This window comes from Panthera pardus, unplaced genomic scaffold (genome assembly GCF_024362965.1).
Source record: "Panthera pardus isolate Hobbes unplaced genomic scaffold, ASM2436296v1 HiC_scaffold_17, whole genome shotgun sequence".
Classification (NCBI taxonomy): domain Eukaryota; kingdom Metazoa; phylum Chordata; class Mammalia; order Carnivora; family Felidae; genus Panthera; species Panthera pardus.
In genome coordinates this window covers 148080716-148101455 of record NW_026526732.1, presented here as the reverse complement: position 1 = coordinate 148101455, position 20740 = coordinate 148080716, and the positions used below count along the sequence as shown (strand labels likewise).

General features: G+C 44.1%; 2 protein-coding genes across 2 annotated transcripts; both read right to left on the bottom strand.

Moving 5' to 3' along the window:
- Positions 1–4363: 4363 nt before the first annotated feature.
- LOC109271420 (HLA class II histocompatibility antigen, DO alpha chain) lies at positions 4364–9481 on the bottom strand. Its single transcript, XM_019456721.2, has 5 exons — positions 9343–9481; positions 7678–7926; positions 6982–7263; positions 6746–6881; positions 4364–6507 (listed from the first exon to the last, which is right to left on the bottom strand). Exons 1-5 carry the CDS (start codon positions 9422–9424, stop codon positions 6504–6506), a joined length of 753 nt encoding a protein of 250 aa, XP_019312266.1. The 5' UTR covers positions 9425–9481; the 3' UTR covers positions 4364–6503.
- A 10387-nt stretch (positions 9482–19868) lies between these two features.
- Positions 19869–20693, bottom strand: LOC128777792 (uncharacterized). The gene has a single exon (XM_053905338.1). The coding sequence runs from the start codon at positions 20691–20693 to the stop codon at positions 19869–19871; it is 825 nt and encodes a 274-aa protein (XP_053761313.1).
- Between the last annotated feature and the right edge of the window lie 47 nt (positions 20694–20740).

Genomic DNA, 20740 nt, shown 5'->3' with positions numbered 1-20740 from the left:
CCCAGACATTATTCTAGGGAGAGAATAATGCCTTTGAGAGGCAGTAAGGCAAGCCAGAGAGAGGAGATTCTCCCAAACTGTGGAAAGCACAATTATCTGTGGGTCCTAAGAGAGCCCCGTTCCCTTGCAGCACCCAAAGCAGGTGGGGAGGCCTCTGGGGAAAAGGAAAGGTGTCCCACGTGGTGCATTTATCCAGTCCTGCTCCCGTGCACTGGGGCTCACTCCTCCCCAAAAATTTCTCTATCCCCCGCCTGATGCAAAACAGCAAAGCTGCCACTGTGAAAGACCATGTAGGCTAAGACCCAGGCATCCTAGAGAGAGCCAGTCTGGACATATGCAAGAAGACAGAAGGGGCTTATCTAATGTTCCAGTGTGGTGTCAACGCCTTAGAACAACCATGAAAGAGGGAAGCCCCAATAATATCTGAGGCTGGATTTACCAACTATTTAATGAGGGAGAGGCTTGGTTTTGAGTACAATTTAAGACTTTTTTAAAAAAAATTTACTACTTGCAGGGCATCTGGGTGGCTCAGTAGGTTAAGCGTCTGACTCTGGCTCAGGTCATGATCTCACAGTTTGTGAGTTCCAGCCCCTCCTTGGGCTCTGTGCTGACAGCTCGGAGCCTGGAGCCTGCTTCAGATTCTGTGTCTGCCTCTCACTCTGCCCCACCCCCACTCATGCTCTCCCTCTCTCTCACACAAAAATAAATAAACATTAATTTTTTTAATTTATTACTTGCATTTTCTGCATGATTTTCTAGATTTTGTGGACCACAATTCAAACTCACTATGTATGAAAAAGCATTTATATAAAGGCCTGGCACATTATTTTCTCTAATGGGTAGCCACTGTTATTAACACCAGTTGCAGAACAGTGGGATAAGGCTCAATCTGCAGCAAATAAAATGGAATTTAGTAGGAGTCCACAAGTGTTTTAATGCCTTGTATGTTCCAGATAATAGGACAGGTGTTGGAAATATGAGATACCGACTTACCTTGTTGAAGTGAAGCAGCAAAGGAAGACACACAACACAGCTAGCTCTGACACGTGGGAGAATGTCGTAGGTCCTAGTGAGAGAATGGGCAAAATATTGTGGCCTGGGATTGGAAAGGCTTCACAGAAACTGCATTTAATTGGGACCTGGGGAAGGACAGGTAAAATGTTGATTGATTGGCAGAGGAAGACAGGTCTAGCACAGAGATTAGTATGTGCAAAGGCAGGGAGGTGTAAACATATCTTGAGAATTCTGTGTGACTTCACACTGACTGTTTTCAGGGGAGCTATTAGGAATAAGGTTAAAAATGTACATCAGGGACAGTTTAAGAAGGATCTTCTTCACCCTGTGGGTAATAGAGCATCCATGGAATTTAAAGCTGAAGGAAGAGAAAAGAAAATATCTGAGAAGCTTCTAGAGAGAAAAAACAACACATCATCACATACAAATTCCAGGATTATGAATATCTTTTGGCTTCTCAACAATAATGTTAGAAGCTAAAAGACTACGGAGAAGTGACCTAAAATTTCTGAAGAAATGATTTTGAATCTTGAATTTTACACGCAACTGCTATCATTCAAGTGTTTGAGTAGAATAAATATATTTTCTGACATGAAAAGCATAAAAATTTGCTTCATATGTACTCTTTCTCAGGAAGCTAAAAGAGGGTGTGCCTCTCTAAAATAAAGCATTAGACCACAAAAGGGTAATTACTGGATTTAAGAAACAGAAGGCCCAACACAGAGGACAGGTAAATCCTGACAAGGATGGTGAAGGGTGATCCCAGGATGACAGCTGTGTCATTGAGGGCAGCTGGTTAGCAATGGAGCAGACAGAAGGTCGTGGGAGAGTTTTATCTGACAATAAAATAGACTGATTGTATTGTAAGGAAATTTGTGACACACTAATAATAAGTACAAATAAAACCAAGCAAAGAGAAAACAGGACAATTATTCGCTCCCAGGAAAACAAAAAATTGTCTAGGAAAGGAAGAGCGTGATTTACTCTATGGTTTGGCTGTGAGTAACTTTTACATGGTCACAATAACATAAAGACTGAACACTGACATAGCCAAAGTAACAATATAACTGTATTAAAGATGAGGACATGGGAAGAGGGCATGTGTGTGGTATGAAGACGAAAATCCTCATCTTCCACAATGGGAAGTAAAAGAGATGAAGCCTAAAGCTGAAAAATCAAGACAGAGCAACACAAACATGTTATTTAGAGACAAGAGTTAATACCAATAGAATCAGTTCAAAACAGTTGAAAGTTACCACTGCTGGGGGTGAGGACATTGTAGGAGAGGGGGCTGGAGACAGGACATTTGGGGGAAATCTTACAAAGAACTATTTGACAGTTCAAACTATATGTGACATAACTTTGTTAAAAATTAAAATTATTCAGTATTATCTGAAGAAAATGAAAACATTAATTCAAAAAGATATGTGCACCCCAGGTTCATTGCAGCATTGCTTACAATAGCCAAGATATAGAAATGGCCTAAGTGTCCACCGATGGATGAATGGAAAAATGAATTGTGAGATATATATATACATATATATACATATGTATATATATATACATATGTATATATATATAGTGATATATGAATGGAAAAATAAATTGTGAGATATAGATATAGATATAGATATAGATATAGATATAGATATAGATATAGATATAGATATAGATATATGCAATGGAATACTATTTCACCATTAAAAAGGTTGAAATCTTGCCATTTGTGACAACATGGATGGATCTCTGGGGCATTATGTAAAGTGAAATAAGTCAGACAAAGACAAACGCTGTATGATTTCACTTCTGTGTGGAATCTGAAAAAAAAAACCAACAAATTCATAAATACAGAGAACAGATTAATGGTTGCCAGAGGTAGGGGTGAGTGGGAGAGAAATGAGTGAAGGGGGTCAAAAGGTAAAAAAAAAAAAAAAAAAAAAAAAAAAAGAATAGTAAGCAGATGAATAATGCATTTAGTTATAAGGAACAAAACTGCAGTCATGTGGAAGAGAAGAAGCAAAGTTCTGGGTAAAGTAGCATTGCTTAACTCTCCCCTTGTGAGCCCAAGAGTTTGTTCTGCCCTTAGGACCACAGTGCTTCTTTCTTACAGAAACACTCGTTCCTCAGATCTCCGCCTGTCGGTCTTCGTAAATAACATCTCAGTTCTGGTGTCACTTCCTGAAGTAGGATTCCAGCCCTTCTTCAGCCACTCTTTATCAGATCCTTTATTCTGCTTCATTTTCTTCATAGAACTCAACACAACTTTCAGGCCTCATATTTCTCATTAAATATCCTTTTTTGCTGGTTGTTTGTACGTTTCCTTCACTAAGTATAAGCTTTTGGCAGTAGAGACTATGTCTGGCTTTTTCACTCCTGCCCCCCAATCCCACAGCTAGAGCAACACAAGAGGTGCTCACTCAGTATCTGATTGGACGGATTGATATGTAATGTAGTCAAGCGATTTTCTTGACTACAATGGGTCTGTTTCATTAAACATAAATTAGAGCTATGAGTATCTTCTCAAGCTCCCTTTGCAACACTATACAGACATTCCTAACATTAGGAAGTCAAAATGAATAACTGCATTCAGCTCTTAGTCTTGTGAAAATTCTGAGTATGTCCATATTTGCCCTGCCACCTCCTGGTCCATGCAGTGCATCGTTTATCTGCAGTGAACCTGATAAAACATGAAGGGCATGGGCTTTGGGCTCAAACAGACTTGAATTCTGTTCCCTGCTGTGACACTTACTACTTTGAACAAGTTAGTGAATTTGTTCAAGCCTCAGTTTCCTCTTATTTAAAAATGGAATGATATTAGTGTTTACCAGATCAGATTACTGGGGATTAGAAAATACAATGTATGTGTACTATATGATACGAGCTCAGTGGGGGGCGGGGGGGGGGTAGGATAGAAAGAGAGAGGGAGGATGAGTAGAGGGAATCTGGAGGCAGCCCACACAGAATACTCTTCCAGAGAAAGTGACTGAGGGTAACTTGGAGGAGTGGGGAGGCTGGGGTATAGGACAAAGAGGCGACTTGATGCCCTCAACAGATGAGAAACATGATGTGTTCATCATCTGTAGAGGCAACCCTGAAAATAAGGAGAGTATGAAAATACAGAAGAGGATATGCCTAATATCTATTCTAAAAGACACAGAAAGGGATCATTCAATATAGGAGGACAATGTTTTTAGTGAGAGACTGTTTACTTTGAACTAGAAGGAAAAAATATGATTATGAAGGCAGATACATAAATCTGAACGATTTGGAATTGTTCCTAAAAGTTCCAATGACTTCTGTGTAATATATGCATAGTGAAAAAAGCACACTTCTGGTCAAAAGAAAACACTTTATTTACTTATTTATTTATTTAGAGAGACAGAGAGCATCCGCAGGGGAGAGGCAGAGAGAGAGGGAAAGAGAGAATCCCAAGCAGGCTCCAGGCTGTTAGCACAGAGCCTGACGTGGGGCTCCATCCCATGAACTGTCAGATCATGACCTGAGCCGAAATCCAGAGTGGGACGCCTAACCAACTGAGCCACACAGGTATCCCAAAATGAAACTTTTAATGACCTTATTAAACACTAGGGCAGAGATCAGAGAAGCATCTTTCTGAGGATGATCAAGTTAACTTTTGAAAAGCAAAAGATCAGCAGAGATCAGGGCATGTTGGGGACAAACTTATGTTGAGATGTCTTCTGAGAACCAACCCATTCTTCTTTCTCTGAGAATGATCCAACCCCTCTCCTCAGAGGTGGGTGCTCGGCAGCCACGTTTGTACTGTGGATCTTATGCCTCTGGTTACAGTACTTCGGACTGGGATGGGCAACTGCCTCAAATGTGGACATCCGTTTGTTTTTTTAATAATTTAAAATTGTTACTGGGAGATAGTGGTGGATGGGTAGAGCTGAGGTGATGTACAAACTCAGGAACTGCAGGTGAACATATTAGCTGAAAAGGGTAGTCCACAGAGAGAGAAGAATATGGCTAATATGGCTAACATTAGAGGGATAACACAGACCATATGGCCCAGAGAGAGAGCAAGAGAGATTGTTCTAGATTCTACTGGCTTTTCAGTCTGAATTCTGTTCCCTTAGGCTTGGCTAAAACCCACCCTTGGTTCAGGCACCACTCCTGTATCTTTATTGTAAACATCCTCTCCTTATGTCTGTGATCATTTTAAGAGGGATTATACTACTGGAAAACAAAAGTCTTGATTAGGACAACCCTCCCCCACTTCCAATAGGGTCTTCTTCTGGCCACTGATTTCTTTCAATTTATTGTCTCTTGGAAAGTCTACATGATCTCTTGGTTTCTTTCTTCTCCAGGACTAATGCTCACAATGCCAATCCCCATCTTGCCCTACTTACTTGTATCTGCCTCAACTTTTATGCCCTAAAAGACTTAGGTTCTCCAGAAAGGTTTCCTGGACAACCTCAGACCTCAAGGATCCCCTCTTCCAATAGCATCAGGCTATGTCAGTGGGTCTCATGTACCAGACCACAGTCTAAGTCTAGGATGGCTGCATCAGCATCATCTGGAACTTGTTAAAAATTACAGACTGTTACCACTCTCTCCACCTCTAAGATACTAATTCAGTAGATCTGGGTGAGGCCTGCGCTTATTAAAAGGCCCCCAACTGATTCTTACATACATTCCAGTTTGAAAACCACTAAAAGAGAGATCCACTTGAACTTTCTCTAAATATGTGGCCAGGTCTTCTACTAATATGATTGACCCCAGGTTAAGGAAGTAACCATGTTATCCAAGCCACCTGGGATTCTAGGGGATTTGGAAAAAGGAGATGACACTGTAGATTATGCCTGGACACCAAAGGCCTCTTCATTATGGAGTAAATCCAGACAAGAGTAGAATTCTCATGAACCTTTCCTCTCCTGGCAACTCCTTTGAGGGCAAATCTGAATTCAGAAGGTAAATTTCATGAAGTCCTCGTGAAATGGCCCATTCACAAGTAACACACGACAGGCCCCAAACGGATGAGTCAAATGGAACAAGATATAGCTGGACCGGCCTGAGGATGGCTGCCAACCCCAAGTATGAAATGGTTGTCCTAAATGGTCATCACCTGGAATCCCTTCTTCTAGGTCCTAGTATCCTTCACACCCTGAGAGAACTGGCCAAGACCTGGTAGAAAGCATATAGTCCAAACACAATTAAAAAATTTACTGCTGCTAGCCAGAGCTTTGAGTAGAGCAAGATGTGTGTGTGTGTGTGTGTGTGTGTGTGTGTGTGTGTGTGTGTGTGTGTGTTGGGGTGAGAAGGGGCACTGGTTGCTGCCCCACAAGTCCTGCAGTGAGTACCAGATCCAAGAGAGGAGACCTACAGGACAGAGGCTGATCCCATCCAAAGTCAGCACAGTGGTGATATACTTAGCAGACGGAGGCACTGAGTACACAAAGGCTGTCAGAAACTTGCGAGGAGTCCATCAGTTGTCTATCTCCTACAATCTGTTTTTCTCAGAAGGTTCGTTACCTAAAGTGTGAAAACCATATGACCAAGGTCGTTCGAGCTCACAATGCTGGGGTCCTGTCTGATTGCCCACCTCCCCCCAGACCTCACCCCCTCACTCACCTCTACTCTTCTATTCCCTGCCCACTACTTGTCTATGCCACCTTTCTCTGAACTTCTTGCTCCCCAGAGAATGATCCTCCACCCCATCCTGTTCAGAGTCACCCATTCCCCTGCCCCCAGACTCCCGGGGCCTCTGTACCTGGGGGCACTGGACAAGCATGTGCCTCTGATGATGAGAGTGGTGCCCACAAGAAAGCCCACCAGGCCGAGGGCCAGGCCGAGGGCACAGACCAGAGTCTCAGTGGTGTCTGGCAGCGGGATAGGCATCTGGGGCTCTGGGGGAGAGAGAGGAAGGGTCAGGGGGTGCAGTGAAAGGATTCTAGAGTAAAGGAAACATGGGTCTGTGAAGAGTGAGCTGGGGAGGGGGTTCCATACCCCAGTGCCTGAAGAGCGGCTCGTCCAGGCCCCAGTGCTCCACCTTGCAGTCATACATGTCATCTGCTGAAGGCACGAAGGTCAGGTAGTAGAACTTGCGGAACAGATGGTCAGGCTGGGAATAGAAGCTGGTCTGGGCCACCCCCTCGGTGATTATTTGACCATTGCGCAGCCAGGTGATATTGATCACAGGGGGGAAGATGTTGTCCACCATGCAGATGAGGACGTTGGGCTGGCCCAGCTCCACTCGAAACTTGGGGAATACAGTCACCCTCGGAGGCACTAGGAGGAATGAGGCCCTGAATCCCAAAGGCTCATCCCTGCAGCTGGGCCTGACTAGGACTGGGATTCAGGGACACTTCCTCCTGTTTGGGATTTGCAGGCAGGGGATTCTCTGGGACATAACTGCAGGGGTGGGAGGGAGGCAGAGGGAGAAGAGGCTGAGGAGGGCAGTGGGGACACCAGGGGCTCCTGTAGCTGACAGGTTCCTGAGGGGGAGTCCAGGCGGGAGGGTCAGTCTTCAAGAAAGAAGAGGGCACTGAAGGGATCTAGATCTAGAGCCTCCTGGAAGAGACACGGGCTGAGAGAGAGGTGTGCCAAAGTAGATGGAGGCCTACAAGGTGGGAAGAAGCTTCTCTGGGCCTCCCGTGCCTACAGAGGTGGGGCAGAGGGAGTGAGGAGAGGAAAGGCCAGTACCGTTGGTGGCTCTGGTGCGGTTGGAGCGTTCCACCAAGACATCCAGATGGGCTTTGATCACCGCGATGCTGGCCAGCCCATTCTGTGGGTCAAAGTAGGCGAAGTTGCCAAACTCAGGCAAACGCCACACAGCCTCCCTCTTCTTCAGCTCCACAGAGAACAGCTGTTCCCCATCAAATTCATAGGCAAACTGACCCGAGGCACCATAGGATTGGTAGAAGGCTGGTCCATAGGAGCCCATGTGATCAGCTGTATTGGGTAAGTTCAGGGTCAGAGACAGAAAAGAAAATCTATCAATCTCACCTAAAACATGTGCCCCATCCTGGGTTCTCTGTGGGGACAGAGTTGAGCTGTTAAGACGGTCCTTGGAGAGTGGGAGGGTTGCTGGGGGTTAACAGAGGGGAAACAGGCACGTGCCCAACACACTGGCAGGAAGAGAGACACAAGTGCGTCTGGCATACCAGGTTGGGAAGAAGAGAGGCCGCCTAAAATCATGCTTCGAATTCCCAGAGTTAAATGGTAGCTGTGATCATTTGCCTTAGTTGTGCTATCGGGTCCTGTGTGTGACATGAGTGGTGGGGGAGGGCGGGGTGAGGGAAAATGATTAGGATGTGTCTAAGTGGAGCCTTGGGCACAGAGCTGCGGTATAGGTGGGCGTGAGGACAAGAAGGTGATGGCTGGCAGAAGTAAGAATTAAGATTTGTGGGGCGCCTGGATGGCGCAGTCGGTTGAGCGTCCGACTTCAGCCGGGTCGCGATCTCGCGGTCCGTGAGTTCGAGCCCCGCGTCGGGCTCTGGGCTGATGGCTCGGAGCCTGGAGCCTGTTTCCGATTCTGTGTCTCCCTCTCTCTCTGCCCCTCCCCCGTTCATGCTCTGTCTCTCTCTGTCCCAAAAATAAATAAAAAAAACGTTGAAAAAAAAAATATAAAAAAAGAATTAAGATTTGTGACAGAGACCAAACAGATAGCAAAAGGCAGCCTGAGGTATCGCAGAGAGCACTGGAAAAGGAGTCCAAAGTTCAAGTCAAGATCATGCCCTAACTCTTCCACCTCAATGGATTATGATCAAACGTGTCTCTTTCCAGAACTGAAGCTCAGTTTTCTGAAAATTCAGGTTAGATTTTAATGGGTAAGGGACCTTTCGAATTCTATGAAATTATATGTTCAACAGTCATTGAGGCACTACTATGTACCCAGCACGATGCCAGGCCCCAAGGAAATACAGCTAAACCAGCTGTGGATCCCTCACACACATACACAAGGAGCTCATGTCTAGAGCAGGATTAAGACAGAAAAACAGTTAACTATCCACATGGTGATAAATACTGCAATAAAACTGGACTCGAATGGGCACACTCCAAGCCAGGAAGTGGCACAGAAATCACGGTGCTAGGTGACAGTAGGATGGAGGTTTGGATCTCAGAAAGAAGGAAGGAATTGGGCATGCACTTGAACCTGACAAAGTCTGAACATGCAGCTGGCATAGCTGGACTGAGCTGCACCTGTATTTTAGATCCACAGTGGACATGACAGAGGTGAAAGAGACCGGAGACCCCTTGGTAAAGGAAGTTGCCCATAAACCAGAGAAGGAGAACAATGCAGGCTCTATACTGTCTCTCGTGTAACCCTAGATCTTCTCTCCTCACCCAATCCCCCTCAGCACTCACCCTTGATGGCCCCGGCTTCGTGGGGGCTCAGGAGGCTCATCAAGGTGTGGAGTCCCAGGACTAGCCCCCCACTGAGGACCATTGCCCTTATGCTTTAACCAAGTAAGTTTTGGTGTGGGGCTGTGGTAGGTCTTAAAGGAAGGAGGCAGAGGTAAAGAGGAAGAAAACAGATTCCAGGAGGTGCTGTATTCAGCCAATCAGAGACATTCTCTGAGTTAATGCAGCTGTTGCTGGGTAAAGAAGTACCAAGCCTAGGTGAAAGGTGGAAGAATGCATTGGGCCCTCATGCACCGAGGAGGCTTGACCCACAGGGGAGTCAAAAGGAGGTTTCTGTTTGGGAGGTGGCAGGGGCCTAGATGAACCGTTACTACAAACTCCAAGAAAAGAACCTCTGGAAGGAGAGAACAGGCCATCAGAGAACCACACAGCTGAGCTCAAAGGCTCTAGACTGATCTCTGGCATAGAGAATCCCAGTCTCTCTGCAAGTTTCTACAGACAACTTTGGAGTTAAAAAGTAATATACACCATACTAAGAAACTTTAAAAGGGACATATTGGAATCACAGTAGAATCAAAATCCTTTAAACCTTTAAATCACTTTGGAAAATGTTACTTTATTTCATTGTGTGAGGAAAAAGATGTGTAATTGTCAGAGATGTCTAGAGTAGGGAGCTTCAGTGGACTATTGTGAGGAGGACAGAGGGTGCTGGATAACCTCCATTTGTCCTTGGGCACCCTTCTCCATGCTGCCTGCGGGCTGACCCATGTGGACAGCATCTCCCTTCCCTCTGGCTTCTGCTTGGGCTCGGCATTGGCAGAATTTAGTCCAACATAATAATACATATATCAAGATAGATATTTTCCAGATAAGGAAAAGTCTAACCAAATATCTAAAGGCAGTTTCTGAAAGATCATGAAATAAATGATTTTCAATTTGGAACGGAACTAAGAAATCATCTGAGTCTATGACTCCAAACCTGGCTACACAGGAGAATCACCCAGGGAGCTTGTTAAAAATACCGATTCCTGACCTGAGTTAGAGCAGCCTTTCCAAGGGTAGGACCAGGAGACGTGGGTTTGCAGCATGCTCCCTGGGTGAGCGACATCACTACTGAAAAAAAGAACTATGTTTCCAGCCTTGCACACAAGACAGAGCCTGCGGAAGGCACACCTGATCTGATGGCTCTGGACCAGAAACCCCATGCCATTTGTACTCACATTCCATTGGCAAGAATTAAATAATGACCCTGCCTGGGCACAACAGGGCTAGAAAAAGGTATTTTGGCTGTGTGTTCACGAAAATAGTGGTTTGGCAAACATGTGGCACTATCTCTGGACCATCCCAGCTCTATTAACCATGATTATTGACACATTCGAACTTGTTTCTAATATTTTACTTATTTCAATATTTCTGTTTTTTAAGTTTCTGTTTTTAGTCTTCATCATCTTTAAAAAAGTGTTATCTAGGGGCGCCTGGGTGGCTCAGTCAGTTAAGTGTCCGACTTCGGCTCAGGTCATGATCTCATGGTCTGTGAGTTCGAGCCCCACATCAGGCTCTGTGCTGACCGCTCAGAGCCTGGAGCCTGCTCCAGATTCTGTGTCTCCTCCTCTCTCCGCCCCTCCCATGCTCATGCTCTGTCTCTCTGTCTCTCAATAATAAATAAACGTTAAAAAATAAATAAATAAATAAATAAATAAAGTGTTATCTATACCTTATCTATCTTCCCTCTTACCAGATAAGAACTTTAGCATGCTTTCAAATTATTCATAGACTTCCTCTCTTCCTCACCAAGGTGTTTGATCAATGTTACTACTTCTGGTCCTTTTTGTGGTACCTCCTGACATTTTTTCTCTTATTGGAATAGAGAAACTTCACTTCTTCCAAAAATGTTTGAAGCATGAGTAGTTGCGTGGCAAATCTCCTGAAACTTTGTATGCTTGAGAATATTTTTATTACATCATCACTTTTGAATAATGTTTAGCTATGTATTAAATTATAAGTTGGAAGATGTTTTTCTTTTATCCTTCTTTATTTTTTTTTTCAACTAAAACACACTTTTTTCCCCTTTGATTGAAAGCCTTATGGGATACACAGGTTTAATGCAGCTGACCTCAGTTTTGTTCACACTGACTCCAATGAGTTGCATTTGGGTTTCCTATGCTTGACCTTGCTCAATTGCTACTGTTGCCCTTGGTTGGTCCTCTTTCAGGATCAAGGTGGGTGCTTTCATGTAAAATCTTAGTTTTAATTCCTCCTCTGGCAGTTCTTTCACAGATTCTTAGCTTTGCATAATTATACCCACAGTGGAATCAACATCATCACATCACCAAGATAAATCCTCCTACTCCAACGTGATCTTCTGCTTGTTAACAAAATATGTCCAAGGCAAGCCACAACAGATCCTAATGAACCATACAATAGTGAATCCCATGCATAGGGAATGTTTTCAACATTAAAATTCCTAGGAGCTTAGGGGCACATGGGTGTCTCAGGCAATTGAACGTTCGACTCTTGATTTTGGCTCAGGTCATGATCCAGGGGTAGTAGGATCTCTCTCCCTCTGCCCTTCTCCCCTACTGGCACATTCTCTCTAAAATAAAAAATAAATAAATAAAATAAATAACATAACAAATATAATATAAAAAATAAAATAAAGTCCCTAGGAGTTTAAAGGGCTGGGATAAAATTAAAAAGAACCTTGCCCTTGGCAGGCTCACAGGGCTTAGGTCAGGCAGTCCTGGGCTCCAGCGGGTGTTTTCCTCTTTAATACCATCCCAATGTCTTTTTGCATCCAGTGTTTCAGTTAAGAATTCAGTCAATCTTTCTGTCTGGAAGCTTTTAGAATTTTCTCATTACCTTTGATCTTTTAAATTTTTGTTATATTGTATCTAAAAAGGGTTTTTCCTTCTCTTGCCGTGGGATATTATGGATCCTCTGTAGATTTTCATTCTGAGATTCATCTCTTTATTTCTATAATACTTTCCTCCTCTCTGTTTTTTTTCTTTTTTTTAAATTTTTTATCTTTATTGATTTTTGAGAGAGAGAGACAGACAGACAGACAGAGCGCCAGCAGGGAGGAAGAGGGAGACACAGAATCGGAAACAGACTCCAGGCTCCGAGCTGTCAGCACAGAGCAAGATGCGGGGCTCGGGGCTTGAACTCACAGACCAGAGATTGTAACCTGAGCCAAAGTCAGACACCCAACCCACCGAGCCACCCAGGCGTCCCTAATTTTTTTCTCTTCATGAAATTCCTATTGTCTCTGTTTAGGCACTTCTCTCCCCAATCTCTTTTGACATCTCTATTTTCTTTTTCTTCTTTTTAAATTTTTTAATGTTTACTTATTTTTGAGAGAGAGAGATAGGGTATAAACAGGGAAGGGGCAGAGAGAGAGGGAAACAGAAGCAGTCTCCAGGCTCTGAGCTGCCAGCACGGACCCCAAAGTGGGGCTCAAACTCACGACCTGTGAGATCATGACCTGAGCTGAAGTCGGAAGCCTACCCAACTGAGCCACCCAGGCGTCCCCTTGACATCTCTATTTTTAATTTTGTTTATTCTAGGAGAGTTTGTCAGTGTAGTCCTCCCACTTACTCATTTGTTTTTCCATTGTATGTCTCCACTATTTATTCCCGTTGGTGGGGTTTTGTTTTTTTTTTTTTTAACGTTTATTTATTTTTGAGACAGAGAGAGACAGAGCATGAACGGGGGAGGGTCAGAGAGAGGGAGACACAGAATCTGAAACAGGCTCCAGGCTCTGAGTTGTCAGCACAGAGCCCGACGCGGGGCTCGAACTCACAGACCGCGAGATCATGACTTGAGCCAAAGTCGGCTGCTTAACCGACTGAGCCACCCAGGCGCCCCTGGTTGGTGGGGTTTTTATTTTGACTTTTACATTTGTTTTCATGCCTAGAACTTTTTATAGCTTTCCCTTATTCCTTGTTTTTTCACATTATAATAGCGTTTCGTATTTTTTAATGCACTTTTTATGTTCATTTTATGTGGCTGTTCTATATTTTCTAATACTTCTTTAAGGACACACATGGGCCTGTTTGTTGTTTTTCTTTTGGGGTGTGGAAGTCCCCAAAGGGAGGGAGTTATTATTTTGGACTGAGAGTGTCCATCTGTGTCAGTATCATGAATGTAAAGGGAGGGAAGGGCTGGAGTCCTAGGACAGCACAAAACCAATTACCACCCTTTTAATGTCACCTTGCTGGTGACAGTTCAGGTCAGGGCTTCAGGATAAAAAGTGCTGGAAGAGGCCAGTCCTCTCTCTTAGTGACCCAGCCCTGGGGCTGGTAGATAGAGTGCTAAAGAGTGAATGGCTATGGCATCAGGGGCACCTATTGTCCTGGCCCCTCCCCACCCCAGCAGGGATTTCAACCTAGACTTTCTCCCCAACCCTCTACAGCAGGATGAGCAATCAGGATCTCACCACTGTTTTTTGCATTGTGGGGCAAACAATAATTATTCAAGCCCAATGCTGGGGAAGAGCAAAAACAGGTTGCTTCTAATGAATCTTGTCACAACAAGCAACCCACCCTAAAACAATTGACAGTGTCATTAGGGATTCCCACTGGTTTCCCTCCACAGTTTCTCCAGGGTTGATTTTTAAGAGTTGGGAGCCAAGAACACATGCAAATTTATCCTGGCAGGAAGCAGGTCTCTCCATTATTTTCCTATAATATTTATGTATGAATTACATCCCCTCATACAGAAATGTCAAAGGGTCGTGGTTCATTGACTCTTTGTTATATAACCCCCTCTCTTCCTGCAGATGCTAACACGGTATTAAATAAATGCTTGTCAAATGAACAAATAGATGACAACAAATAAAAATCAATGAGGTGAATACCAGTGGTCCTAGAGAGAGAGAGAAACATTCTAGTACAGGAAACAAAGTCTGAAAATAAAAGACAGGGTTAACATCTGAGTAAAGTGTCTGCTCTTTGAATATGACATAAATTCAGTTACTCTAAATCGTCTAAAACATTGACTTTGAAGTAAACATGGTTGTGTCCATCATGTTCTCTGGAGCGTAAGTTGAGGTAGGTGTTAGGAGATATTATTCATTGAACACATATTTATGGAACACCTACTGCGTCCTGGAGACACAGAGGAAAGCAGGACATGGCCCCTTCCCTTAGGATTAGTGCTGTCCTATATAGTCAACACCGCCACGTGTGGTCATTGAGCACTTGCAATATGGCTAGTCCTGAGATATACTATAAATAGAAAACCACAAGGGGCCGCCTGGGTGGTTCAGTCGATTGAGCGTCTGACTTCAGCTCAGGTCATGATCCCAGTCTGTGGTTTGGAGCCCCGCACCGGGCTCTGTGCTGACAGCTCAGAGCCTGGAGCCTGCTTCGGATTCTGTGTCTCCCTCTCTCTGTCCCTCCCCCACTCATGCACGCGCGCTCTCTCTCTCTCTCTCGCTCTCTCTCTGTCAAAAATTAATAAAATTAAAAAAAAAAGAAAACCACTGAATTTCAAAGACTTTGTAAAAAATATATGTATTATACATTTAAAATTACATATAATGGAGAATCTGGGTGACACAAGTAGGTTAAGCATCCAACTTTGGCTCAGGTCATGGTCTCACAGTCCATGAGTTAGAGCCCTGCACTGGGCTCTGTGCTGGCAGCTCAGAGCCTGGAGCCTGCTTCGGATTCTGTGTCTCCCTCTCTCTGTCCCTCCCCCATTCATGCGCACGCGCTCTCTCTCTCTCTCTCTCTCTCTCTGTCAAAAATTAATAAAATTAAAAAAAAAGAAAACCACTGAATTTCAAAGACTTTGTAAAAAATATATGTATTATACATTTAAAATTACATATAATGGAGAATCTGGGTGACACAAGTAGGTTAAGCATCCAACTTTGGCTCAGGTCATGGTCTCACAGTCCATGAGTTAGAGCCCTGCACTGGGCTCTGTGCTGGCAGCTCAGAGCCTGGAGCCTGCTTCAGATTCTGTGTCTCCGTCTCTCTCTCTCTCTGCCCCTCCCCCAATCGCGCGCGCTCTCTCTCTTTCTCTCATAAATAAACATTAAAGAAATTTTAATTATATATAAGTAATATAATCTCATTATTAGTTTTTATATTAATTAATGTTTAATTGGCAATATTTTAAATATGTTTTATATATGTGTGTGTGTGTGTGTGTGTGTATATATATATATATATATACACACATATTTCATGTTTATTTTTGAAAGAGCGCAAGTCGGGGAGGGGCAAAGAGAAGGGGACAGAGGATCCGAAGAGGGCTCTGCGCTCACAGCAGAGAGCCCAATGCGGGGCTTGAACTCACAAACCGGGAGATCATGACCTGAGCCGCTCAGTCAGCCGACTGAGCCACCCGGTGCCCCTACAATATATTATTAATTTCATTCTTTCTTATTACCTTTTTAAAGTGGCTCCTAGAAAATATGATATTGAATACACAACTCATTATATTTTTACCGGACAGTGCTGCTCTGGTTACTCATGGTTGGCTACCAGTTAGCCATTCAATTATTTTCTTAGATTCTTCCATTTCAGCAGCTTCCTTGCCAGGGGCTGGGGGTCCTTTCCTGTGACCACCCAGAGATTCCACCAGAGGGCGATCTTACTTTTCACTGTTTCAACTTTGGACCTTAGATCTATTTTATGTATGTATATATGTATTTAACTACCTTTGGTCTGTTTTGCTTCAGGCACCATGCTACGCTCTGGGACCACAATTACGGTTCCTGTCATCCCAGCTATTTCAATTTATCAAGAAGTCTATAAACAACTAATTATGATGTGGAAAGCAAGAAAAATCAAAGCCATTATATTAATGTGCAACATGAATGTTCATATGGTCTTCAACTTTCTGGGGTGATCCTTTCTTAGTAATTAATTAAGTAGTTCCGACGCAGACAATTTCAGGATTTCAAGTGGTCTAGTTCTCTCCCCAGAGATTCCTGGACAGAGAAGTGACACAAGTGTGTGCTTCCAACATGCCAGGTCCTCGGTGCCTCTTGCCCCAACCTCCTGCTCCGGGCACACTGTACCAGTCATTTTGAGGCTGCTCCCTACCATAGCTGGTCTCTTGCTGGCCATGTTTTCAGGCTCTGAACTTCTGTCATGTTGCTGCAAGCTGCTTGCTTCGCCAAGAACTTACCCCTCCCATTCCCTGACTTCTCTAAATCCCAGAGCCCCAACCTCTTATCCCCTGGGAAGAAATTGAAAATTTTAAGCCCAAATCACTCTTCTTTTGTATCTGTAGATAGTTCAAAATATAACATTAAAACTCATATGTGAAAAAAAAATTAAATATAGATATAGATATAGATTTCTTTCACCATTGATTATGCTGTTAGGTGTGGGACTCATGGCTTTTATTATGTTGGGGTCATTTCCTTCTACTTCGAGTTTGTTGAGTGTTTTCACCATAAAAGAGTGTCAAAATTTTGTCAAATGCCTTTTTGCATCAATTGAAATGATCATTTGGGTTTTTTCCTCCATTCTGTTAATGTCGTATATAACATTGATTAATTTTTATATGTTGAACCATGGTTGCATACCAAGAATAATTCCTAATTGGAGTGTAATTCTTTTCATATACTGCTGGATTCAGTTTGCTAGTATTTTGATGAGGATTTTTGGATCGATATTCATAAGGGATATTGGTCTTTAGTTTTCTTTTCTTGTAGTGCCTTTGTCTGGCTTTGGTATCAGGACAATAATAGCTTCATTGAATAAGTTAGGATGTGTTCCCTCCTTTTCAATTCTTTTTCAGTTTTTTTTTTTAATGTTTATTTATTTTTGAGAGAGAGAGACAGAGACAGAGACAGAGTGTGAGTGGGGGAGGGCAGATAGAGAGGGAGACACAGAATCTGAAGTAGGCTCCAAGCTGTCTGCACAGAGCCCGATGCTGGGCTGGAACTCAGAAACTGCAAGATCATGACCTGAGCCGAAGTCAGACGCTCAGCCAACTGAGCCACCCAAGCGCCCTGCTCCTTTTCAATTCCTTGAGGAGGATTCATATTAGTTCTTTACAGTTAAGTGGAATTCACCAGTGAAGAGCAGCTTTCCTTTGTCCAAAGATTCTTTCTACTGACTTAACCTTACTAGTTATAGTTCTACTCAGATTTTCTATTTGTTGTTGATTCGCTTTAGCTAGGTTTTGTGTTCCTAGGTATTTGTCCATTCCATCCAGGTTATCTAATTTTTAGTCATCCAATTGTTCATGACATTCTCTTTTAATCTTTTTTGTTTTTGTGGAATCAGTAGTAATGTCCCCAATTCATCTCTAACTAGTAATTTGAATCTTCTGTCTCTTTTTTTCCACCAATCTATATAATGGTTTCTTAATCTTTTTGAAGACACAATGTTTGGTTTTATTTATTTTCAGTATATTTGTCTATTCTCTATTTTCTTTATCTCTGATTTAATCTTTATTGTTTCCTTCCATCTGCCAGCTTTGGGTTGTTTGTTCTTCTCTTGCTAGTTCCTAAGGCTGTGAAGTAGGTGATTGGTTTGAAGTCTCCCTTTTTTTTTAAATTTTTTTTAAATGTTTTATTTATTTTTGAGACAGAGACAGAGCATGAGCAGGGGAGGGGCAGAGAGAGAGGGAGACACAGAATCTGAAACAGGCTCCAGGCTCTGAGCTGTCAGCACAGAGCCCGACGCGGGGCTTGAACTCACAGACCATGAGATCATGACCTGAGCCAAAGTCGGACGCTCAACCAACTGAGCCAACCAGGGGCCCCTGAAGTCTCCCTTTTTAATGTAACTGTTTACAGATATAAATTTCCCCCTTACTGCTGTTCTTACGTATGTTGCACTGTATGTTGTGTATTAGTTTTTATTCATCTAAGTATCTCCTAATTTCCCTTGTGATTTCTTCTTTGATCTACTAATTGTTTGCGTGTTTTAGTTAACTTCCACAAATTTGTGACTTTTCCAGTTTGCCTTCTATTGTCTCTAAATGATATTTTAAATCAATGCATTACATTTTTAAAAATATTCTGCTGGTATTTAGGTTAAATGCTACCTGGAGGTTGTGATTATTTTCATGGATCAAGGTACATTCCACACTTTTGAGGTCAAGTCTCTCTACAGCAGCACTTGAAAAGTGAAAAGATATGTTGGGGCGCCTGCATGGCTCAGTCAGTTAAGCAGCTGACTTTAGCTCAGGTCATGATCTCACAGTTTGTGAGTTCAAGCCCTGCATCAAGCTTTGTGCTAACAGCTCAGGGCCTGGAGTCTGCTTCAGATTCTATGTCTCCCTCTCTCTGTTCCTCCCCCACCCCTCAAAAATAAATAAACATTAAAAAAATCTTTTTTTAAAGAAAAGTGAAAAGATATGTTAACTTGCAAGGTAAGAGGCCTTTCTTACACCAGGCTTTAAGAAAGCTTTACGAAATTTATTTCTACATTTCCAGCATGTAACACACACAAAAAAACAGAGGTATATTTAAGATATAATACTGGCACAGAAGAGAGAGAAGCTCACTGTGGAAAAGAGAAAGAAATAGGCAAGGCTTTCCGGAGGAGGTGACGTGAGCCAAGACTGTGCACCAGCACAGCAGGAAGGCAGTCAGAACAGCATCATTCTCCATTTCCCCAACTCTTTCTGTCCCGCTATGCCTTCTTCTGAGGCCTTTTCCCACTAGTGGGATTCTGCTTCTCCCTGGACCCGACAGGAAATATCACCTCCCCCTTCCTCCTCCAGCTGCCAGCAGAATTGATTGCTTTCTCCTTAGTATGACCATTGCTTTCTAAATATCACTGAATCTCCTTTAGCATTGAGCCACATTTTATATATTTATGTATATGTATGCGTGTTTATTTACTTGATTTTCTTCTGTTCCCTGTGAAGGCCCTGTTGTTTAAAGGTAGAAAGAACTTCAGAAATCATTGAGTTAAGTCCTCTCCTTTTTATAAGTGAGAACACCAAGGCCTAGAAAGCTTCTGTGACTAAGGTCACCTAACTCACTATTTTAAAAGATAGTTTTTAAAAATCCAGCCCTGAGGTGAGACTTTGAGAAGGATAGCTAGAACCGTGCACATTAATATAACATGCTGTCAAAAGTTCGAAATAGCCAAGATAAAAACCAATGAATCACTAAAGTAATTAGTAAAAATTTATTGTGCACACACCAAAAATACAGTTTGCAGACCAGGAGCTCTCAGACCAGAGCATGTAAAGAGCCTCAGGGTATATTGTTATAAAGCAGCTTGTGCCGTGAGAAAGCAGTGACTGTTTATTCTTCACAAATTGGCTACAATATGAGAATTTTCAGGGGTTCCCTCATATCAACCTTGGGACACAGTTCAAGTTTTGCTTATTATTTCCGAAAGCACAAGCCAGAAATGATCCAGGTCAAGTTAGCCTTGCAAAATAAGCTAAATTAAGCTTTGTATGATCAAACTGGTTTGTCAGTTTATAATTTTCAAGGCTGGCCTCCGTTCGGCTTTGATTTTCACAGGCCTTCTCTCAGTAAATGCAAGACAGACGCTGCGGAAGCTCGAGGAATACAAAGCAGCGCAATCTGGTCGGCACTAGGACCCCGGGGGCGCCGGGTCAGCGCTCTCCGCCGGCGGGAGGTGGCGCCGGTTTGAGGTCGGGCGGGAGCAGGGAGTCAGGGGTGGGGGGAGGCGGGAGGACGGGGAACGGCGGTCCTGACCGCCCTGGTCCGCCCCGGGGGGGTCGTCGGGTTTTCGGGGAGTGGGGGTCGGGCGCCCCCAGCTCTGCGCCTCTGCTGCTCGCAGCGCACTTCGTGTCGCGGGGACGCCGAGGGCGCCGGCCGTCTCCCGGGGTGCGGCGTCTGGACGGGCAGGTCGTAGCCGGGAGGAGAGGGCGCGCTTCCGCGGGGAACCGGGGAAGGACACGCCAGTGACCGAGCTGGGGCTGCTGAAGGGCCCGGAACGGGGCGAAGCGGGTCCCGGCGCGGACGCGGGCCGAGGGGCGGGGCGTGCAGACTGTGTGTGCAGGAGCGTAAGGGCTCCCTCGCGCTGTCGCTGGTGGCGGGAAGGGGGCTTTGGGGCTGCGGTTGAGGGACAGGGAGCCAGGTCTGGAACGCGAGGGCAGGGCCAGGAGGGGCTGGGCAGGAGACAAGAGAAAGCGAGGTCCTCGGGGCTCGCAGACCTGCACCTGGCTGGCCGTGGGGGCGAGAGGAACAGAGGAGGCAGGGGGTGCAGGCGTGGCCTGTGGGACTGGCAGGCGCTGACCCGGCCTCCAAGCGCAGCACCGCCTCCTGGCGCAGTAGGAAGAAACGCTGGTGGGGAAAGACCTTTGGGTCTGAGACGCTTGAGGGTCACAGGTGAACAGTTACTATAAAATAGGGTCTGGAGCCGATGAGAAGGCTCTGGCTTTCGTGAGATCATCGAGGAGAGCGGATCCTGGGAGAGGAGAGCAAAGGACTGACCCTCAG